The 20,545-nt window shown below is 39.3% G+C and overlaps 1 protein-coding gene across 1 annotated transcript in view; it reads right to left on the bottom strand.

Annotated features, from left to right (window-relative positions):
- Positions 1–878: 878 nt before the first annotated feature.
- The window catches only part of Arsj (arylsulfatase family member J), a 50,207-nt gene continuing 30,540 nt past the window's right edge, over positions 879–20,545 (bottom strand). Inside the window, exon 2 of the mRNA XM_075981446.1 lies at positions 879–3,090. Coding sequence (XP_075837561.1) covers positions 1,686–3,090 — 1,405 coding nt within the window. The 3' untranslated portion in view covers positions 879–1,685. The remainder of the gene's footprint in view (positions 3,091–20,545) is intronic.

A 20,545-nucleotide genomic window follows, 5' to 3' on the forward strand; every position in this document is an offset into this window, starting at 1 on the left:
CAACCACTTTCAAAAAACAACAACAACAACAACAACAAAACCACTATGCCCATTTTGGTCTGCAGTTTCAGAACTAGCTAGCAGATGCCTTCACAAGTTCTCAGAATCATGAAGGACAGCCTTTGCTGACTCATATTTGCATGATAAACGGTTCAGGTCCACTCACCTTCTCTATTACCAACTGTTTTATCATGGTTGTTAGTTTCCAGGCCACAGTTTCTGCTGTCGTGGCACTTCGGGTGTGGCTTCACAGCTTCTTCATTAAGAGGAGACATGTCAAAGAAAGCTCTGAGGCTGCCAGGAACATTTGCTGTCCCATGGCCCCGTGATTGGCTTCATTTCATATAATCTTCCTTTAATTCTGTCTTCAGATTATCTGCATCTTCAATTTCTATTTTTTATCTTATACTTTATGTAAGAGGAGGGTTTATACATACACATATGTATATATAATATATATAAATAATATATTATTTCTCAAAACAAAACATTGTTCTCAATGCAGCAGCCATGGGAGAAAATAATTCTATTCATTTGGAAAAATCTTTATTTGTTACCATGCCAGCACACCGTCCCTTCAAATGCCTATTTGCACAGACTTTTGCCTGTTGCCAGGCATTTGTTTTATACCTGTAATTACAAATTCAATGCCAGCCTGGGCAGCTAAAATCACTAAGAAGATTTCTATTTGTCAAAATGAATAATACAATTGTATCTAGAAGTGTAATAATGAAATTGGAAAAGCCACACTAATGCCATAAAATAAATCACTTTAATAATTAATATACATAAATAGTTTGTGGTGGAAACAATAAAGTAGAATCAACTCTGTACAATCACAAATTTACAAAATTTAAAAAATATATTTATCGTCTTACATTCAAATAATGGTGAAAAACTGAAGGCTGTATTTTTTTTCTGAATGAGTTTCCTTTTATATTTTATGAACATACATAATATAACAGTGATTTACGGCATGACAGTGCTTAGTAACTTTAACGAATTGGAATACAATTCTTACTTAGAAACTAATTAATTTAAAATAGTTAAAATCATCTGCATAACTTTTTTTTGAAAAATAAATTAGGCACTTTCTCCTGAAATTATTGTCCTATTAAAGTGTTTGGGGTATAGTTACATTCATTTCTGGCAATGCTCAGACGTTATCCGCTGTTGCTTTAAGTAGGATGAGGTGAGGTGCAAGCTGTTCACTAAGAGAAGCGGCAAAGACAACACAACGTAGAATTAGTTTAAAAGCCCAAGTTGCATATGATACAGATAAAAATTTTCTCTTAAAAATACTGTTTTTAGGCTTTTGAGGTAACACAGTCTTTGACTGTTATCAAATGTCATTTCTAACCATGTTACGCTGTGATTTCCATCCTCTATAGGTCGCCGTCCCTATTGCAATTCAAAGCATTCTGATTTGTCAACTGACTAATCATTGACAGGACAGAGAGAAATAAATAACTGCACTCTGCTCTCTGTGTGGCCCACAGAAGCAATGCCTTTGGCACGCAGGAGGATAGTTTGGTCCACACTGGCAGCCAGGTGCCAGAAGCCGCTGGCAGAGAGCAAAATGAAAATACGCCCAAGGGGACTGGCGGTGGTATTTCTGAGGCAAATTCTTTGAATTACCTAGAAACCAGGCGATTTAAGCTTAACCAAGTCAGAAAGTCTTGCATTCAGCCGGCAGTAACACTTGGGTGGTATTTTGTTAAAGAGTGTGCCACTGGTTGTTTTCTCGTCCTTGCTTTACTTTTCTTTTGCTTGTTTTCTTTTGCCTTGGTTTTGTTTGTTTTCTTTTTCTTGTTTTCCTCTTTATACCACGGGCCCCAGACTCCTCCATTGAGTCTAGGGTTGCTTCTGGGATCCTTCGGGGGATACCTGACTGGCACAGCCGTCTTGTTGAACTGTGACAGCCTCCGCAGCAGCTTCTTCACGATGCCGGGATATCGGCTGGAGAGGTCCACCCTCTCGTATGGATCAGCGGTGATGTTGAAAAGCCAGATGCTTTTGCCAGTTGACAAGGTAATCCTCTCGTTGTGCCATCGGTTTGGGCCCAGATTGCTGAAAGCCTGAGGGGGGACCCAGTCGCTGTAGCCAGGATTTCCTGTGAGCAGCTTCCAGTGTTGCACCCGGATGGCTGACTGGATTGCCGTGTTCCAGATTCCATAGCCTGCTGCCCAGGAGCCATTTTTCGCCTTGGTGTAAATGGGGTCAATGTTGTGCAAAATATCCACTCGGGGTGAACGAAGACCTTCACTTATCGTCTCCCAGATATCGTATCCATCCAGCTGAATGTCTTCATCAATCTGCCCTTCCGCCAATGAAATCAGGGTTGGGTACCAATCTGTGATGTGCACAAGTTCCTTACACACCGTTCCCTTGTTTTTCAGAAGTGGACTATGCACAAAGCCAACTGCCCTGATGCCCCCTTCCCAATATGTTCCTTTACTACCTCTGAGAGGCCAGTTACTTCCTCCTGCTGTGGGCTGTCCACCGTTATCTGAGGAGTATATGATAATGCTATTGTTATAGAAGCCATACTGCTTTAGAGCCAGGGTCACATTGTGGATCGCTTCATCCAAGCATGAGAGCATGGCTGCGTACCTCCTCCTGTTTATGTTGATGATGGATCGGTAGTGTTCAAAATACCTGCCAGGGGCTTGTAGTGGTGAGTGCACAGCTTGGTAAGCAACATATAAAAATATAGGTTTGGCGGGGTCATGGGAAGCTAGGATTTGCTGCACTCTCTGAGTATACATCTGTGTTGAATATATGCCATTGTCATAGTCCCAAGCAGCGTTATCATTTTCATATAAGTCATAGCCACACATCCCGGGGCTGTCACATTTGTAGTGGGTATAATAATCTCCACTTCCCAAAAGGGAGCCAAAGAAGGTATCAAATCCTCTCTTGGTGGGCATGCATTCTTTCCTGTAAAACCCCAAGTGCCATTTCCCAACCATATGAGTTGAGTAGCCGACCTCCTTCAGCTTTTGAGGTAGGGTTGCGTTGTCTAGAGGTAGACAGTTGGGTTGGGTAGGTCTGATGATAGAATGCTGGAGTCCCGTGTGGATCTGATACCTTTAAGGGAAGAGTAAACATCTTGTCAAGGCAGGGTAAAAGGGAAATTCTTTATACAGATGATCCTAAAATTATAAAGTTTCTCTGAAGATCAACTCAACCTCAAAATAGATAAGATCAGCTCTACTCTCGTTCCAAAGCTTTAATTTGGCTTCATGCTTAACAGGTGAAGTACATTTTCAGCACTTTGGCAACTAAGATTTTTACCACTTATCTCAAAGTCTTTTTAAAGTCCTTACAAGGGAATGAACGACAATGAAATTTAGTCTTTTAATTACAGGACAGAGTGCTAGTGAGATAGAGAAGTGTAGGGATAAGTCCCGCCCCTTAGGGGGCGTGTTCACCTCGGGCTAATGTCTGCCTATAAATTTGGCGAGCATGCTCCGTGCTGTCTCTTCTGCTTTCCTGGTCTGCGCGGGAACGGTGGTTCTGTAAGTCTATTTCTACATTAAAACTATATATAATTTTACAATCTGTCTGCATTCGTTTACGCCGCTACAGAGAAGGATACACAGAATTGGAGTCTTATATGTGACAGTAGCTTCTGAGAGCGTATGTTTCAAACTAACTCTTATGTTCTGGAACACAGGCAGAATTATTATGAAATAGTCTCCTGGTAGCTTGTCAAACATCATTTCACACTTCACCCCTGACCTGTTGGATCTCTGACAAAGGAAGTGGCTTTGGCTGCTTATGACAAACCTTGGTGTTTGTAGCTAGTGTTGGCAACAGTTCTTCCAGTGCCACAGGAAGTAACTGTGCTTCTGTTTGCCTGTGTCTCCCCTGCCACCATCAATAAATCACTCGGATTGGAATCTAAGAAAGCAAGGTAACCTTTCTATATTAAAATGATAAGAAAGCTGGTTTCCAGAATTTTTTCCCTACACGTTTTCCCAAGAGATTTCCTTTGAGAATTGGTTGCTATCACATTAAACATGTGAGCTTCGTGTGAATCCCTTTACACCTGACTTTCCACAGGGCAGGGAACCCTGACTGCTCTTTGGACTGGAGAGGGAGGGGAAGAGGAGTGGGGGGAGGGGGAGAAGGGTGGGAGGAGGGGGAGGGAAATGGGAGGCTGGGAGGAGGCGGATACTTTTTTTCCCTTTTCTCAATAATAAAAAAAAAAGGAATTGACAGAGGTTATTGCATATTCCCTAAATAACTTTTAAAGTAGAACAGAAACACAAAGGCTATACAAACATTTAAGTGAAGGTGTTAAATGTGAAGGTGTTCTTGGAATCAAATGAATTGTAAAGAGGAAAACTAAGACAGAAAACCCAAACTTGGGCTGGGAGATGGTTCAATGGGTAAAATGCAAACCTGAATTTAGAGACTCAGAAGCTATATAGGAAAAGCTGGGCATGGTGGCTTTTGTCTGTAACCCCAGCAAAGGTGGGGCCAGGCAGATCCCTGGAGCTAAGTGGCCAGTCATCTAGCTGATTCACTGAGCTCCACAGATATGCACACACATAGACCTCCCAGAACACACACACACACACACACACACACACACACACACACACACACACACACAGCCTCCCAAACAGACACCTTTTGTCCACAGTGATATATTCTGCAAGGGTGACATGTCTTATATACTTTGGGTGACTAGTCTGATTTGTGTTTAAATGCCTAGCAGGTATTTTCATGCAAGTGTGAACTTTTGAGTATTGATGGCACATGCATGCTGATGAGTTAGTTGGCACTGGTGACGACTTCTCACTCTTCAAAGCTGCTTTTGCATTACCCTTTACTCTACTCATCGTTAGTAGTTAGCATGTCCCAGCAATCGCGGTCACGGGAACTTAAGATGGATATACTCATAAAGACCTTTCACAAGTGTTGTTACACATCCAGTTCAGAAGGTGTTCTTCATAATTTTGGTCTAGTTTAGGATCCATAACAATCACTTGTCATGAAGTGACTACCAATGTAAACTTGGGAAAAAAACTAAAGGGGGAGAAGTGTTTATTTGTAAAAATTTTAGCAACAATTCACAGGGATACATTATTAAATAAATAGTTATCATACAAAGATCTTATCCTTAATCTGAATGGTTATTTAATTGTTCAAAAGGCTAAAAATTTTAAGTTTTGTAATTAAATTGATTATTTCTCACCTAGTGGTAAAGTAAAAAGATGATTATCAAAATATAAAAAATGTTCTGGGTTGGGGAGAGGAGGGAAGGGGAAATAGAGGAGGGGAGAGGAGAGAAAACTGCTTTCAGGAGATGGTGTAATGTTGGCAGATCAACGAGAGTCTTAGGGTCACTAGTGAACCAAGAGGCTTCTGCCTCTCTGGAAGGTAGAACAGTTTCCTCGTTGGGAAATGTAGACTCAATAACATAAAGGCTTGTCATCAACTCATAACAAATGAGAGCTTCCTCAAGTTGGTTTCTCTATTGGTAGTTCTGAGACTCAGACTACTGTTGAGTTGGGAAAAGAACGTGGGTCACTGTCAGGTGCCGACATCTGACATAGCTGAGTTTGGATTTCCAGTTACCTGTGGACATTAGCTCTGATCTTCGGTTTTCTCATCAGAAACACTGAGTGATGAGATATATTGGGCGTGGTAGGCCCTGGAGAGGAGCATGGAGTCTAGCTTAAGGAGAACAGTTTAGTAAATGGCAACTGTCACTGTGCCTACCCCAAAATGTAGAGTGATATGTTATGACACATTTGTAGAAAGTTTTACAGATTTTCTTTCAAATGTCCAATTGCACCGCATCCTCCTTACTGCAGTGAGGGCAACTCACACTCTGTGTCTTCATTTCATGACTGGGAAAGCAGATGGGCAGAGAGCTTTGGTGTTTTCTGTTTTGCTTTGTATTTTTTAAATGATTTTATTGCACTATATATTTTTTCTCTGCTCCCCACCCTTCCTTCCCTCTTCCCTTCTACTCTCTCCTGTGACTCCCATACTCCCAATTTACTCAGGAGGTCTTTTCCTTTTCTCCTTCCTATTTAGACCCATGTATGTCTCTCTTAATGTCGTCTTTGTTGTCTAGGTTCTTTGGGGTTGTAGACTGTAAGATGCTTTTTCTTTGCTTTATGTCTAAAGCCACTTATGAATGAGTACATATTATACTTTCTTTCTGGGTCTAGGTTATCACACTCAATATGTTTCTTTCTAGATCCATCCATTTGCCTGAAAATCTCAAGATGCCATTATTTTTTACCTCTCAGAAGAGAAAGTGGGATGTACACTAGAACGTATTGACACAGGAGATCACTCTTTATATATAGCTACAGTAGCACAGACAGTTAGAACAACAATTAATAAATGAGACCTCCTGAAACAGAGAAACTTCTGTAATCTAAAGACACGACCTATAAGACAAAACGGCAGCCTACAGAATGAGAAAAGATCTTCATCAACCCCACATTGGACAAAGGACTGTTCTCCAAATTATACAAAGAACTCCAGAAACTTGACATCAAAAGAACAAATAATCCAATTAAAAATGGAATAAATTTAAACAGAGAACTCTTAACAGATGATTTCAAAGGGCTGAAAAACACTTAAGGAAATGCTCAACATCCTTAACCAACAGACAAATGAAAATCAAAACAACTCTGAGATACCATCTTACACCTGTCATAATGGCCAAGACCAGATCACTGATGACAGACTCTTCCAGCTAGGATGTGGGGTAAATGGAATACCCCTCCATTGCTGGTGGGACAACAAACTTGTACAGCCACTTTGGAAATCAGTATGGCAATTTCTTAGAAAATTAGGAAACAATCTACCTCAAGACCCAGCAATACCATTTTTGGGTATATACTCAAAGAAAACTCAATCCTACCACAAAGACATGTGCTCAACTATGTTCATAGTAGCATTATTTGTAATAGCCAGAACCTGGAAACAACCTAGATGCCCCTCAACTAAAGTATGGATCACGAAAATGTGGTACATTTACACAATGGATTTGTGGTGTTTTTATGAATCGCCTTAACTTCCCATCAAGCTGTGATACTGATTTTGGAGTAGCATCACTAAGTCTGTTACTCACTCAGTTTTTAAATTATTAGTTACTGTGAATACTTCTGAAAACATCCAGGGGCCATCGAAAGTGAACCAGATAGTGAGGCTTACACCTATTCCAGAAATAATTGAGAAAAAATTTGAAGTAGATGAATGATTGAGCATTTTGGGCAGGACCCATTTGGGCAAAGGAAAAAGAAATTGCTGCTGTCCTTCATCGCATGTCTCCAGCCCACCCCCACACGTGCCTTCTTCCCTTCTAAAGTTTTGCTGTTTCCTAGGATGTCCCAATCAAGACAGCACTAACACTGTAGGCAACTTAAAGGTACAATTCCTCCTGCCCCAAGACCAAGTGGTGATGGAAACAGTGCTTGCCAGTCATTTGGAAAGCAAGATGCTGTTTCTCTTTGTTCTTTCTCTGGTCAAGAACGTTGGTAGATTGTTTTAATTGAGAACAGGAAGGGGAAGAAATACTTGCCTGACTGGGATGAACATGACTTTCACCTGACTTGCACATGACAGCAGCAACTATCTGGAAGACTATTTCAGGCTATCCGCCATTTTTCTATAAATATGAGATAGGTTCAACTACAATAAAAATATATAAAAATAATTATAATGACTGAAAATTATTTTTGTTAGAATTGCAACTAGTTTAATGAGTATAAGTGAATCCAAGGAATTAGATCCCTTTTACTATAAATTCAATAAACATAAGAGACAGAGTCCCACAGTGGAGCACCAGACTACAACCCCAAGGTCCAAATCAGGAGCAGAAGGAGAGAGAGCATGAGCAAGGAACCCAGGGCCATGAGGGGTGCACCCACACACTGAGACAATGGGGATGTTCTTTCGGGAACTCACCAAGGCCAGCTGGACTGGGTCTGAAAAAGCATGGGATAAAAACGGACTCACTGAACATTGCGGACAATGAGGACTGCTGAGAACTCAAGAACAATGGCACTGGGTTTTGATTCTACTGCACGTACTGGCTTTGTGGGAGCCTAGGCTGTTTGGATGTTCACCTTACTAGACCTGGAAGGAGGTGGGAGGTCCTTGGACTCCCCACAGGGCAGGGAACCTGGTCTGCTCTTTGGGCTGATGAGAGAGGGGGAGTTGTTTGGGGGAGGGGGAGGGATATGGGAGGCAGTGGCGGGGAAGAGACAGAAATCTTTAATAAATTAATTAATTAATAAAAGAATGAAAAAGAAAAATAAGATCTAAAATATTAATAAAAAATATGTGAGTGCTGCAACCTAAGAACCACACAAGTTAGGTACCGAGTAAGGGACCAAGAGGATAAGAGGATCTCCCAAGGGAGGGGACAAAGAATTTAGTGCTATGGAGAGATAAAGTAGAAACTGGAATAGGAGGGCTAAACGAGGAAGGGATGGAAGAGCAGTGTAAAGGAACAAATATGGAGAGGAAGAACTAATACTAAAAACCCTTTCAAAAGCCATATGTGTACCTACTATGGTAGAAGTATCCTAATTTATATACATATATGAAATCTAAATGAGATCACCAAAATGAGGGATATAATACTCCAGCTTGATATCTTATTCCACCAAGTAAAACCACCAGTGGCAAGAATGAGTTACATGTGTTGAGTCATTGACCAAAGTGGTCCCATGGACTCCCTTAACATCACAGGCTATGGCCAAGGCTATTGGTTGCTCACTAACTACAACCTGACACTAAGTCCCTGTTGCTGACTACAATACTTATTCATATTATCAACCACCGAGAGGTCAAGCTGATTCCTAATGGATGCTTTACACCTGCTGATAAGTGTTCACGGTTCTGAAGGGACTCTGTATATTACTGGAAGAAAAAGTTCATCATCACTCTTACCTGGCTACAAACCCTGTGATCTACAACAGTGACCTTCCTGCAAGATAAACTGGTACAATATGCAATGAGAGTAACCAAAAGAAAGTTTCATTTGACTATGCCTAAGATCTAGCCCATGCGGTGGAATGCATGCTCGACATTGCTAAAGTGACCAAGAGCCTGAAACTAGATGGATCATGAACCCTGGGGGGAGCCTAATACTATTATTTTGCTAAAAATCATAGCAATAAAATGACTCCCAATGGTATTGCTATACCCATTGATTAATGCCTTGTTTAGCCACTATCAAGAGAAGCTTCTTCTTGCAGTAGATGGTGCATGGGTGTCTGTCGGTCTGTATGATGTGTGTTAAAATACCATTGAGTTTTTTGTGTTAACTGTGATTAATATATAAGTGTGTATTCTTTATAGATCATAACTTGAAAGTTTTCATCACCTATGTTAAATAGAGAAAATACTTTTGAAATAGAGTGGACTTTTTTTTGTCCCTATGCCACGGAAAGAAACTTTGATAATACATGGAGTGAATCAGGCATTAATGCCAACTCTGTTAAAAACAATAGCCATCACTTGTCTGTCAATTTAAAAGAAAGAAGCTAAATGAATCTTTCATCTTGGCAGAAGAATATATGAGGAAGTTTATAATCTTTCAAAAATACTAATTTGTATCACTAAGTATTAGATATTATAATTCAAAGAAATTATATTATATTAAAAGAGAATGCATTCTTGCTTGTAAATATAGGCTCAATTATTATTTTTATTGCACATTTAATTTACATTTATTAATGGCGTATGAAATGAATCCCAATAGTTCTTATTAACATTTTAGATATTTTTTTTCTTTTTTATTATTATGTTTTCTCTTTTTGTTTATTGAATTCAAGAATTCATAGTTAAAGGGATCTAATTCCTTGGATTCATTTATAGTCTTTAAAGTTATTGAATTTTTTTTTATTTTTCAAGACAGGGTTTCTTTGTAGCTTTGGAGCTCTTGTAGACCAGGCTGGCCTCGAACTCACAGAGATCCTCCTGCCTATGCTTCCCAAGTGCTGGGATTAAAGGCATGCTCCACCACTGCCCAGTCTAACTGAAATTTTTACAGAAATATTTTTCACTTATTATACTTATTTTTATATATTTTTACTATGCTTGAAACTGTCTCATATTTATAGAAAAATTGCAAGGATAGTCAGAAATGCTTTTTTTCTTGAACCATTTTAAAAGTTACTTGACACTATTTCAGTACAAATTAATTTTAATATGAGGGAAACAGATATAGGAGATTGTATTTTATAAATCAAGTAACAGATATTCATAATGCACAAAACATAATTAATATTACATATTGAAAAATGTATTCATTTATCACTTGCTTTCATGGACTCTGCTGTCTCAAAAAATAATTCTATTTATAGGCTTTAATTTCATCTTTCAGTTAGTTACACCCTGGAGGGTGGTGCAATTGGGTTGGAGTATCACAAGAGAAAGACTAATTTTTCATCTGGTGAATGAATGGATAAATTACTCACTTAACACTCATTTTCCTACAATCTCACAGACACAGTGCTTACTTTGGGGGCCACAGAGATAATTAAAATGGTCTCTGCTCTCAAGATGTTCAGTTTAGTGGATGAGAACAAAAGCAATTAGAGGACCACCTGATTAGCAGCAAGCACCCCCAGCTACGAGTCAAAGGATTCCTTAAGTGTTTCCAGGCGGGATTGGAGACCACTCCTTAGGGACTGTGTTTAGAAATTCAGTACAGATGGAGTATCTGGAGATGCTGATCAGAGGCAAGTATCACAAGCAGTGGGAAGAGTACAATAACGCACATTGTCATGGGGACCCACATCTGAGACAGGTCATTCAAAATGAAGCATCATCCATCCAGGTGAGGGCTCAAAAAAAAATGAATGTTTCAGTAACAGGGGCGGAATGCAGCTATTAAAGCATGCCCCTCTGTTGATGAATCACTTGGAATGTAAAAGATTCACACACGTCTTGATGGGACCACTGCTCAACAGAGGAAGGAGACTGTCAAATGACACAGACTGCATTGCAGTGCAGAGCAAACCAATTTCATGTAGGTCATGGGCAGGCACGGCAGTGCTGCTCCAAACAGAATGCACAGTAAAACCTTTGCACTAGGAAACTCACTGAGGTGGTAGTGAGGACAGAGTCTAATGAAACAAGGCATAATTGTGAATATTCACTCTAGTCTAAGAGATAAACAATGACAGCAGAAACAGAATGGTTAAGCGAAGGTGAGATACAATGTTTGAGTTTATGGTGGACTCTGGATAGGGACATAAACTCTGGGTGCGAGCAAGAGAAACAGAATGGTCAAAGCCAGAACACACTGGGTGTGAGGAGGTTTCTTGCAACCCAGGAAGATAGATGCATAGGAGTGAAATGGAGGGCGGTGAGTCCTATTTGTATTGCTAGAAGTACTTAGAAGAGAATAATTGCCTCAGAGGTAACACTGAAGCAGGGGAGATTCGAGACTCATTAGCTTGCAGGCATAGTTTCATCAGATCATATAGAGACAGAATGAAGGCCAAGAATCAAATTTGGAGCCCGGATAACATACACACACACACACACACACACACACACACACACACACACACACACTTTCTTACTTTAATTGTCCATGACTGGGAAACCAAAGTAAAGACATCTGTCCCAGATGTGGTGATATCTGCCAGGAACCCCAGCATTTGGATGGTGGAGAAAGGAAATCAGGAGTTCAACATCAGCTTCCAGCACACAATGAGTTTAAGGCTAGTCTGGGCCCCTCATTCCCCCAGGAAAACGGTAAAGAATAAATATTCGAAGCTTCAAGCGCTGGGGGATACTAGGACACAAGAATATTTGATAGAAAGCCCTGAGAGTGGAGTCTTGGCACAGAGCCTTACAGCCACCATGCTGAGCATCACTCCTGTTAGCAGGACACAGGAGTGGAGAGAACAGGGCCTAAGTCAGCCCGCCATTCATCAGGAGAGAATGCCAGTAAAATTCATTTAATTTGTGTCCTCTTTTTCCCATTCTCTGTTAAATGCCCATGAAGAGGGAGAGAGGAGGCATTCACAGTTGCTCATCCAGAACGACAAAATTCATTTAAATTGCCAGAGATGGAAATTTAACCAAGGTTCAAAGTTCCAAATACCACCACGCTCACTCCACAGGCTGTTATGGAAAGCTTTGCTGCTGTAGTCTAAGGAAAAGTCGGAAGCCCTAGGTACAGTCCCCCAGCCTGTTAGCTTTGCTTCTCAGTCAGAGAGCAGATGCCCTTGAGTTCAGCTTTCTCTTTCACAGATTACTTGAACAAGGGCAGCAGCCAGCAGTTTCTAAGCCACATCGCACACAAGAGTCCCTCTTTCGCAGCAGACAGACACATTCAAGCAGCCTGGTGAGTGACAAGCACTGAGTGGAGCCTCTTGTGTTACCCAAGTGGGGTTATCTCTAGGAATTCCATGGTAAGGAGCCACAAGAAAGAGTCAAATAACAGGCAGCATGCCTCGGCAACACACAACGATTTAGCTCATTTTAGGATCCACCAATGTCACTGCAAGGAAAGTACGGTGTTGATGACAAGCTAGAACATTTAAGAAACAATGAAACAGTTGCCTCTAACTCTTTTACCACATCAACAATCTTATTAACTTAAGCCTCATCCCTTTGGATGTTGGAGTTTGGATTGTGAAATTGTAAACCAGTACCAATTAAATATTGTCACTCAGTTTTAGTTAGTGTTAATTTGTGAGAGTTTGTAATCAAGGAAGAAATATAATTCAACACCTAATTTTCATACTTAAAATATAAAGAAGAGAGTTACTATCAAATATTTTGATTATTCTTTTGTGATTAGCTATTGTTCTGGTTTAATAATGGCCTATGTAGTACAGTATTGTCCTATCTAATCTTATTTCTGTCTTCTTACACTTCACCTAATATATAGGCATGTTTTATAGGTACTTGATATAAGCAATGCTGGATTTAGCTCTCATCAATCACTGTTATAGTTTCTCTAGGGTGATTGCAAACTTTATGGTCTTTAGACACATACTCCTATCTTATAGAAAACAAGAAATTATGGTATCAAATGTTTTAGGATACCATGAAACTATGTAATATAAAATTGAATTGGAAAGCTCTACCTAGTGATGGAGCTCCATGTGATTATATAAGGCAATTTTCTTTAATCAAATTCCCTTCCAGTGTGCTCCGTGGAAGAATACAATTTGCTGTACATACAAAAACTGTGGGATGAAACAAGTCAACTTGGCTAAGGCAGGCACCCAGATATTTCATTCCCCTGTATTCTAGATAGTTTCTGAGAGTAATTTTAGGTGAGATTGACTTAAGTCAGTTGACTATGAATAAATCAGATTACCCATGGCAATCTGTGGGTCTCATGGAATCAGTCCAGACACTTGATGGAAAAAGTGAATCTGTCTTGAAAACAGAATTCTGCCAGCAGAACACCTTTTGACTTGAACTGCGGCATCACCCCATCCTTCCTGTGTCTCCAGCCTGCTGGGTGCCTGATTATCTTATGGAAGCTGGGATTGTGGCAGCCACAAGGTAATTACTTAAATCATTCCCCATCTATCATATTTGTTCTGTTCTTTGTAGAATTTTGACTAATGCCATCCAGAGAGAGAAGCCTTGTAGCCCCACCAGAGACAGATTTTGGAACTTTACCCAGTAAGCCACAGCCTCATGGCAATACATAGATTAATGGAGACGGGTAAAATGTAAGAGTTAGCCAGGAATATGCTTACGCTATTGGCCAAACAGTATTACAAATAATACAGTTTCTATGTGGTAATTTTGGGGCTGAGCAGCTGGGAACAAACAAGCAGCCTCCTACAATAGAGCCTGAAGCCAAAAGTCAAAGTTCCTGAAGCCTGCTTCCTCTCTTTCTATTTTGACAATGTTCAATCACTTAGAGGATCTTCTAAAATTGAGGCTAGCTTCCCTACAAACAGCACAAACATGTAGGCTGCTGTTTGGGGTGTGTGAGAAGAACAGCATCACAAACTCCAGAAGAAGCTAAAGCTATTCCCTTCAAAAGTTATACCTCAAAAGTAACCGAATGAGGGAAGAATGTGGACATATGTCACAGGCGTTGGATGGATGCATCTACTGTTTACTAACAGTAACAGCCACACTTCCTCCAAAAGGAGTGTGCAATTAAAGGTGAGGATTGGTAACCTAGAAAGGGGAGCCAGGGGGACACTGTTAATGTTTGTGTTCCCCGAGTGCTCAGTAGTTCAGCTGCATTGGCTTTCAGACCCTCATTCTGTAGACGCTATGACAGGTATTTGGTTAGTAATCTACAAACTGGATATAATCACATCAAGGTGGCTTATAAAGCAAAAAACACAAAGATTAAAAATTGTATGTATTTCATAATTCTTTTAAAATTTCTCTTTCAAGGCTATTATTTCATACATTGCATATTTATATGTGTTTTCATTTGTAATTCATGCTTACATAACTATTCACATATACATTAGAGACATATATGTTACAGATATGTGCTCGAAATTCTTTCATTCAAAGGTATTCGTTCTTATGAAACTGCAAAACACTTGACTCAAGCATCTTCATTAGTTCTAAGCTTACTGAATAGGGTTTTGCCTATGAACTCCTCCCACTCATTTGGGATACCATGGTTATGAAAACACAATAACATTCTCTACTAGGTAAAAACTTATGCTTCAGATTGACAAATAAGCAATCGCCTCTAAATGGGCTTGTCTTATGAATCTGGCTACTTAAGGTCCTGTGAAAGATATCTGTTTTTGCTTAAGTTTCTAAAATCCAAATACTAGCCCATGAACCATGAAAATTGAAAAGTAAAATAACACACAATAGTACCAACATTTAAGTATTGCTTTCTAATACTAATTTTCAACATGGTTCACATATATATTTGATTCTACTAACTGTTTGGAAATATCCGTCCAATAAAATCTAAGTAAATAAGTACATGCAGCAGCAAAAACAGCTGAAGGCTCAGCCTTTACAATTTTGAAACACACCCATGTTCAACAGGATGGACTTTCAACTTTGCTCTCTGATTTGAGGGGTAAATGCAAATAAAAGGGGAAAGAAATTAACAATGATATAATAAAAGAAAAACAAAGGCAGACAAAAGCGAAGCCAAATGACAAAGGGGCCCAAAGGTACTAGATTGCCAGAATTTTTTTTCAACAAATGTCAAAGAAACTATTTTTACCTAGTTATGATTAAAAGTAACTTTTGGATTTTGAAGTGAGAAGAGGTTAAATGGCTTTCCTGTGAGGAATATTAACATATGCAAACAAACTGTCGTGCTATGGGGAAGGGAACATTTGTAAAAAAAAAAGTATTAACTGTCAAATAAATAAAAATTAAAATAAGGCTGAAATGCGGGAGATATCTTCATCTGGAAAATATTAAAGTGTAATTTTACTTTCTTATTTAAGACAAACTGAAATATAAAAGACGGGAAATTATTAGTCTTAATCAAGAACCATTGATGGTAACTCACAATAAACCAACAACCCAGAATGGAGCTGAATTTTATTGGCTGCCAGGAGCTGCCAATCAAAGATGTACCAGCTCTACTTCATTTCAGTCAGAAATTTCTCTCAAGAAAACAACATCAAATATTGGTGAGGATGAACAGAAAAAGTGGCACTTATTTACTTTGTGTGAGAGTGTAAATTAGTCTACTATCTAGAGACATTAGCGTGGAGGTTATTTGAAATATATAAAATAAAACTATTAGGTGGTTTTCGCCCATATTGCTTATCGGTATATACTCTAAAGAATCAGTCAGTTCACTGTAGAGAAAGATACACACTCACACCTATCATGACACTATTAACAATAGCTAAATAATTATGGTAATATTTTAGGTGTTCATGTGAACCAAAAATATGAAACATATTCTCCCTACACACACACACACACACACACACACACACACACACACACACACACACACAGTGGAGTTTTAATCAATCTTAAAGAAGAATAAGACTAATGCATTTGCAAAAAAATGGATAGAACTGGAGGTCATTGAATTAAGGGAAATAATGCAGACTCAGAAAAGTAGGGATTGCATTTTTTTCTGGTACGTAGAACCTATGAAAAAATAAGTATAGACAAAGGGGCACAAAAGTAAAACAGGAGCTACTAGATAAATGGCAGTGGGTTCAGCTAGCATGGCTGCAACCGTAATGAAATGTGGTCCCTTGACTGCCCTAGAGTAATTCTGTTCCAGCTGGATATTTTTCACGCATGCTCAAATTATATGGGTGATGTGTGTATCTTCACATCAAACCTGGTATCAGGAATGTACTTGACTCTGATATTACAATAAACTAAAAACCAGGTACATAGTAGGTTGAATGAAGTCACCTAGATCCAAACTCCAGAGATTCTACTGGTCTTGCTGCCCCCTAGGACCGTGCTTCTGTTGTAAATTTCCAACAAACTCTGCTCTGTATAATCTAGGGCCAGTCTGCCTCTTGGCAGAGCTGTTCAGGAGCAACGACTACAAACAGAATTCATCAGAAGGTCAGAAGGAAGGGAAAGGAGGGAGGAAAGGAGCCAGGAAATATCTCAGAGAGGAGAACAACTTGATATTACTTAGACAACTGGCAATTATCTAATTTTCAGCCTCAATGTTGTTGCTAAGCAGAATTTGAGAATAGATATATTTTTAACTAATTAGCACTGGTACTTGGGCCAGAAAATTAGTTCAGCCAGAGTACTATATCCATCATAACCAGGCTCCAGCTGAATGTTACTTAGTGTAGACTTAGATTCTAAGGAACTGAAGGGGAATGGAGGAGGCAGGAAATTATCTCTCTTACAGAAAATGAAACAGCACATCTGCTCAAGAGCATGATAACAACATGCATGAAATGCTGGAATCACGATGACAACCTAGATGTGACACAACTCACACAAAACATTCCCTAAGCAAGAGTTTTCTTTTGTAAACTGAATCAGTTTAGGCTAAATTCCCAGTCCATTAATTTGTAAATGGCTCGAGGTAGAGTTTTCTGGTGAATGTTAAATATTTTCACATTTTGAACATTTTATTCCATTTTTATTTATTAGCTTTTGCTCATGCATAACTTGTGCTTGCATTCATATGTGGCCGTTAATGCTGTGGAGGCTGCAAGAGGACATTGGGTGCCCTGCTCTGTCACTCCCCCCCCTTCCTTCCCCAGGAATGGATCTCTAAATGAATTTGAATTAGGATGGTGGTGTGGGAGGTCCTTCTGTCTATGTTTTGCTTTTATTAGTTAATGAATAAGGAAACTGCCTTAGCTTGCTCATAGGGCAAAGTACAACTAGGCTGAGAAAACTATACTGAATGCTGGGAGAAAGAAGGCAGAGTCAGAGAGAAGCCAAGGAGCTGCCACCAGAGACAGACATGCTGAAATTTTGCCAGTATGCCACAGCCACTTGGTGATACACAGATTAATGGAGATGTTTAGGGTATAAGAGTTAGCCAGAAATATGCTTAAGCTATTGGACAAACAGTGTTGCAAATAATATAGTTTCTTTGTTGTTATTTTGGGACCTAGAAGCCTGGAACAAACAAGCGGCCTCCTACAACAAATTGGCATGCAAACGTGGGGCAGGAACAGACGACCCTGAGATAGAGTCAACAGGATGGCAGAATCAGGAATTCTTCTGTTTGCCTCCCATAATGCTGGGGTGATGTGGCAATGCCTAGGTTTTTAGGTGGCTATCTGGGGATTCATGCATATACCATGTCACCATGTTTGTATAACAAAGCACTCTTAACCATTGAGACATATACCTATTTATCCCTAAGAATTTATTCACTCAGGAATCACAAAACAAATATCTTATTCCCTAAAACACCTGTTTTTCCAGCCTCTTTGTTAATGATGTTCTTGTGACCATAAGGTTCATCACCCCGATGTCTGCATCACTCCTCACTGCTGGGCTCAACTCTAACACCAGCTGTGTTTTAACTTTTGCAAATCACACACCACATATGAACTGAGCACCTGTGTATCCATGATTCCCATTGACTCCCAACATTTCTCTTTCTGTTTTCATCCCTATTTTGCTAGTACATTGCACTCCCTGGAGTGTTCACCTAGCCTGAAGCACAGTTCCCCTTGTCCTGAATTAATAAAAATAGAATACCATTTTTTAAAGGCCTGTACCTTTCTGGATGTTGGAAGCTGCTTCATTTGGTGGAGTTCAAGTAATGGCTCAGTTCACAACTTTAGAATCAGCTAGCCACCAAAGATACCCATTCACACACACACAAAAAGTTGAAATCTACATGTCCAGCGAAATTATGTCATGTGTTAAAGAGAGGCTGTCTGTGGCCTGAAAACAGGCTAAAGAGTGACATAGTGTCCTTTCAGGGGTAGGACAGGAGGTAGAGGGCTTCAGTTGAGATCACAAGGGCCATACTTTCCCTATGACTGCAAAAGGTATTTTATAAGTGGTAGAGAATTAAGGACATTAACAACTATTTTACCCATATGAATGCAACTGAATTTGTTCAATAGAGATAAAATTTACTTTTCTTCATATAAAAACTACCTCAAATACTATGTTGTAAAGCAAGCTAAATGGTATTATGCACATTAAATTCACTTGAACATTTCTGATTATATACATAACTCCCCCATTCTCATTTGAAATAGTGGTATTTTAATTTCTTAAAACTATGGTTTTAATAAAATATTGGATATGTTTTAATTCTGTATATGAGAATAACATTTTTGGCTTTTGAAATTATGTGTTAGCCTGGAAAACAGTTGTGCACAGAAAAACTAACAAACATTTCTGAGTTCAAATAGACAAATGATGCCTTTACTTATTTTTTAGTCTCATTCTCAAATATTTTTCTGACAATGAGACAAGATAGAATAGAAATACAACAAGCTTTCCTATAGAAATTCATAATACCATTCCCATCATGGAATACTTACGGAATTGATCCCAACTGGGGGAGGGGTTGAGGGATGTAATTGAAATTTTCAAAGAGACATTATAAATAATCATGACAAAACTCACTTAATTGCCATTATAAACTCTCTGAAATATTAACATGCTTGACATAGGCTACTTTTATGTTTGTATAGATCTGTCTATACAAAAAGATACAATCATTATTGTTTAGAAATGGCCTGGATTCATGCATTCGGTCTGTCTTTGTCTTCTTTTTTTCTGCGGGAAGGCAAAAACACTTCTCTTATGTAGTTTCCACACAGCTTCTGTAATTTTAACCAACAACCATTTTGGTTGTTGATGGGACCCCCGAGGGGCTTGAAAATATCGATTGGTTCAGAGTTGCTGGCAGAGTAATTTAGGAAAACAATTTCTCATAAAATACTTTTCTTTCTATTCTTTAAAAAAATTTCCCTCCAGAATCACTTTTCCCTCCTGGCATAAAAGTAATTTGCTTTGTAGCTATTGGAATGGTTAAGTTAAAATAAAGGAGTGTAAATCACATTTAACCATATTCCCTGGGTGAGTGAAAGACGGTGAGAAATAATTCAGTCTCCTTTTTCACCCTTTCTGGTGTGTTTTTTCAATTTTGTTACCTGCATCCTCTGTTTACCTTGAACTTCACATAGCAGGGACGGCGCTCGTTCTAATCCATAATTAAAGCAAACACATTTTCAAATGCGGCCACCACCCTTGATTTACCTGCAGCCAGCATAAATACCATAATGCAGTAGCAGAAGGGTTTTATATGAAGGAGACTATATAAAATGACATTTTAACAGCAGCAGCAAATGCACCAAAAGACAAGGAAACTGACAATAACTTTAAACCATCATCTTTTCAACAATGAGCTAGCATCTCATATTCTAACACTGAACAATTAGAGTAATAATAAAATAATAGGTTCTTTTTACATACATACATCTATAAGGGAAAATAATTTATGTCTTTAATATGTCAAGCTCCGAGTTCCATTCTGATTTGCACAGTCTACGTTTCTCTTTGCCCGATAATAATAGCAATATATTCATCATTTCATGTTTGTGTGAATTATGTCATCCCTCTCTACACAGCATTGGAGTCGAGCAGTGCCTTTCACATCAAGAAGCAGCAGCTGTGTTGCTGATGTGACATGAGTGTGTCTCTCCTGTTCCTTGCACAGAAGTCTCTAGCTTCTTACTTCCTCTTTCTATACGTACTTACTATTTAAATTACAAGCGTCAAGTCGGAACATCATTTCAACCACAGTTAAAGGTTAATGCCTTGTTTTTTTACTGCTGAGTAATACTCTAATATGTATATATTCCATACTTTCTTCATCCATTTTTCCATTGGAGCCTAGGCAGTCTGGATGCTCACCTTACTAGACCTGGATGGAGGTGGGCGGTCTTTGGACTTCCCACAGGTCAGGGAACCCTGATTGCTCTTCGAGCTGATGAGGGAGGGGGACTTGATCGGGGGAGGGGGAGGGAAATGGGAGGCGGTGGCGGGGAGGAGGCAGAAATCCTTAATAAATAAATAAATTTTTAAAAAAAGGTTAATGCCTTTAGAACTGGGCCTGGTGATGCAAGTCTGTAACTCCAGCCCTCAGGAA

This window comes from Microtus pennsylvanicus, chromosome 7 (genome assembly GCF_037038515.1).
Source record: "Microtus pennsylvanicus isolate mMicPen1 chromosome 7, mMicPen1.hap1, whole genome shotgun sequence".
Classification (NCBI taxonomy): domain Eukaryota; kingdom Metazoa; phylum Chordata; class Mammalia; order Rodentia; family Cricetidae; genus Microtus; species Microtus pennsylvanicus.